The sequence below is a fragment of the Gossypium hirsutum genome, chromosome D03 (genome assembly GCF_007990345.1).
Source record: "Gossypium hirsutum isolate 1008001.06 chromosome D03, Gossypium_hirsutum_v2.1, whole genome shotgun sequence".
NCBI classification, from domain to species: Eukaryota; Viridiplantae; Streptophyta; class Magnoliopsida; order Malvales; family Malvaceae; genus Gossypium; species Gossypium hirsutum.
In genome coordinates, this window is record NC_053439.1 from 39,207,555 (window position 1) to 39,211,178 (window position 3,624).

General features: G+C 35.1%; 1 protein-coding gene across 1 annotated transcript; it reads right to left on the reverse strand.

Annotated features, from left to right (window-relative positions):
• Nucleotides 1-249: 249 nt before the first annotated feature.
• Nucleotides 250-2,442, reverse strand: LOC107949914 (uncharacterized). The gene is made up of 5 exons (XM_016884677.1): nucleotides 2,291-2,442; nucleotides 1,126-1,532; nucleotides 938-1,011; nucleotides 672-859; nucleotides 250-295 (listed from the first exon to the last, which is right to left on the reverse strand). Exons 1-5 carry the CDS (start codon nucleotides 2,440-2,442, stop codon nucleotides 250-252), a joined length of 867 nt encoding a protein of 288 aa, XP_016740166.1.
• Nucleotides 2,443-3,624: the final 1,182 nt, after the last annotated feature.

The window sequence follows — 3,624 nt, forward strand, 5'->3', positions numbered from 1 at the left end:
CACTTCTATTATGTTCTTTGGAATTTTCCAATTCACCACTATAGATACTTTACTCGGATCTACCCAAATCCCTTCAATTGACACAATATGTCCTAGAAATCTGACCTCATGTAGCCAAAATTCACACTTGCTAAATTTTGCATACAACTGCTTCTCTCTCAAGGTCTGTAACACAATTTTCAAGTGTTGTTCATGACCGGGCTCTATTTTGAATAGATTAGTATATCATCAATAAATACAACCACAAATCTATCCAAATAAGGTTGAAAAATCAGATTCATCAGATACATAAAAGCTGCAGGAGCATTTGTCAATCCAAATGGCATAACCAAAAATTCGTAATGACCATACGAGGTTTTGAAAGCAGTTTTTGGCATATCACATTCTTTAACTTTTAATTGATAATACCTAGATCTGAGGTCTATCTTTGAAAACACTGCAGCACTTTTAAGTTGATCAAACAAATCATCTATATGAGGCAATGGATATTTATTCGTGATTGTAACCTTGTTCAACTGTCTGTAATCTATACACAGTCTAAATGAGCCATCTTTCTTTTTTACAAACAATATAGGTGCCAAGGATACGTACTTGGTCTGATAAACCCTTTGTCCAATAATTCTTGCAACTGAGTTTTCAACTCTTTTAATTCCGTTGGTGCCATTCTATACGGTGTTTTGGATATCGGAGCTGTTCCTGGGATCACATCAATCACAAACTCAACTTCACGATCTGATGGTAAACCCGAAAATTCCTCAAGAAACACATTAGCAAATTCATTGACAATTGCCAACTGCTTTAACTTTGATTCAGAACCCCGGATATCAAGAATATAAGGTAAATATGCTTCATTACCTTTCTGTACCAATTTCTAAGCTGAAAAGGCTGAAATAATTCTGACGTCATCTTTTATATGTCCAAACTCGGTTGAAATTACTTCTCCTGCCTGGTTTTTCAAATCAATCCGTCTCTCTCGATAGTTCACTACAGCATCATGTTTTGTTAACCAATCTATTCCCAAAATAACATCAAATTCCCAAAAAGGTAACAACATCAAATCAGCAGGGAATTCACAGCCTTGTGTTTTCAGTGGACAATTTCGACATATTAAATTAACTAGTACACTTTGTCCTAATGGATTTGTGACTTGCACATCATAATCAGTAAATTCAACAGACAATTTCTTTTCTGATACTAATGTAGTGCAAACATAAGAATGTGTAGATCCAAGATCAATTAATGCATACACAGAATTATCAAAAAGATAGAAAATACCAGCTATCACATCTGGAGCTGCGGCCTCTTCTTTTGATCGAATGGCATATGTACGTGCAGGTGCCCGAGCTTCTGATCGAATAGCATAATCTCTCATTCCCGAGCGAGTAGTTCCCGCTGCACTACTTTGACCCGAACGTTTACCTTTCTGACAGGTAACTGTTTGATTTTCTTTTTGTTCTTCTTCTTTCTTTGACAGTTTGGGGCAGTTTCGAATAAAATGATTGGTACCCCCATACCTATAACAAGCTCCTATTCTGCCCCAACATTCACCAATATGAAACCTCCCACAATTTTACATCTAGGCGAGGAAGAATTCTATACACTGCTAACACTAGTCGCAGGTTTAATAGTTACTCCAACATTCCGTTGAGTTGTCTTACTTTTATTCGATCTTTCCGAAGTTGAAGTAGGTCGGCTAGAATTATCTCTAAACCTTTTAGCTGGAATTACCGATATTGATCTAGAATAACTCCTCTTTACAGATTCTTTATTTCGACTCTCTCTTTGCTTCTTTCTGTTATATAGTTCTTCCATCTTCTGAGCTCGATCTGACAGAGTAACAAATTTTCAAATTTCTATGCCTCCAATCATCAGTCTAATCTCATCATTTAACCCTTCTTCAAATCTAATACACATTTCTTCTTTAGTCGGTACAATATCTCGAGCATATTTACTGAGGTATACAAATTTTCTTTCATAATTAGTCACCGTTCGATTTTCCTGTCGCAAGTCAATGAATGCTCTCTTCTTATTGTCTAGATATCTCTTACCGACATATTTCTTTTTGAACTCGCTCTGGAAAAATTCCCAAGTAAGCTTCTCATCATGTACTATTGCTTCCACAGTTTCTTACCAATTAAATGCTTCTTCTTTTAACAAAGTGACAACACATCTCAAATAATCATCCAGAGAACAAGCCATTTGTTTAAAAACTCTTACTAGACTTTGTAGCCAATACTTAGCTTTTATAGGGTCATCATCCGATCTACCTCAAAATTCTTCAGGTCTAAACTTCCTAAGCTTTTCAATCAGAGAACGTTTACTAGATTCAGTTGTCGAACGAGGTGGAGGAGCAACTGGGGGTGTCACAGGTGGTGCAGTAGGGGGATGAGGTTGTTGAGTTTGAGTTCTTCCTTGCATTAAATCTGTAAACCACTGATTCATCACTCTATATATCATATTTTTAAGATCTTGTTTGAACCAAAGAAATTGGAACATTACTGCTTGTTCCTTGTTTAGAAGTCTGTACTCTACTGTTAACTTTTTGTTCAGTACATTCTGGTATTTCTGACATCTTTACAAATCGAAGATAATCTATAATAAAAATAGGGATTAGATCGGATCATACACATCACACTATCACAGATTTATATGGTATGTATTTCTAAGTATTTTACAAATCACACACATTCCGAGAATCGACTGAACCGAAGCTCTGATACCACTAAATGTAACACCCCTTACCCGTGTCCGACGCCGGAACAGGGTACGAGGCATTACCAGACTTAAACACAATCAACTATTTCAAGGTAAAACATGGATATTCCAATATCTACCTTAACCATCACATTCAGATTTACTTTGCATATATAATCATTCATACTATTACTTTATTACTTCAACCCCTATACATGCCATATAAATCAAAAAGTATTTTAACAAAATCTATCGAAGTAAATTTGGATAGTGTGATCCTTAATGTAGATCTGATCCTCCAAAGATATATTCACGTCAATCTACAAGAAACAACAAACATACACAAGTCAGCTTACAGAAAACTTAGTAAGTTCATAGGCTCATAATAAAATCTCACAAAAATTTCACTAACAATAATAATAAACAAGTATAATACAACATTTCCTGCCAACCACAACCTCAAACAATGAATTTACTCAATCGAGCTCAATATCAGATATCAACTTATATTCCAACATTTAGCTTCAATTGCACTTACAAATACTTGTCAAATTAAGGATCGTCTTACGAATTTGAGTACATCGTTTGCCCGGTGCCATGATTTGTTTAAATCCTTTACAATGCTATAACTCAATATGGTTTTCTTCACTGAAATATCATACCTACTTTTCACAAATCAGTATGGTTTTCGTTACTAAAATACCATACCTACGTTCCACAACTCAGTATGGTTTTCTTTACTGAATTGCCATACCTACGTTCCACACTTTGCCATGGATCCACCATGGACTTATTCGTTAATTCATCATTGGTTACTGAACTTACGTATTCAATCCCGCGTATCCCTTAATTTGAACTTACAATTTGATTTTCACATTTTTACAATAATCATAATTCAACAATAATACACGAATTAATACATTAAATCAT

Bases quoted from the DNA above. Each gene is read 5' to 3' on its own strand.
- LOC107949914 (XM_016884677.1), bottom strand. From the start codon at position 2,442: ATGAATCAGTGGTTTACAGATTTAATGCAAGGAAGAACTCAAACTCAA. The intron at 1,533-2,290 runs GTTTAGACCTGA...ATGTTGGGGCAG, and splicing joins CTGATTGAAAAGCTTAGGAA to AATAGGAGCTTGTTATAGGT. The intron at 860-937 runs GTAATTTCAACC...AAATTGGTACAG, and splicing joins TGAAAAACCAGGCAGGAGAA to AAAGGTAATGAAGCATATTT.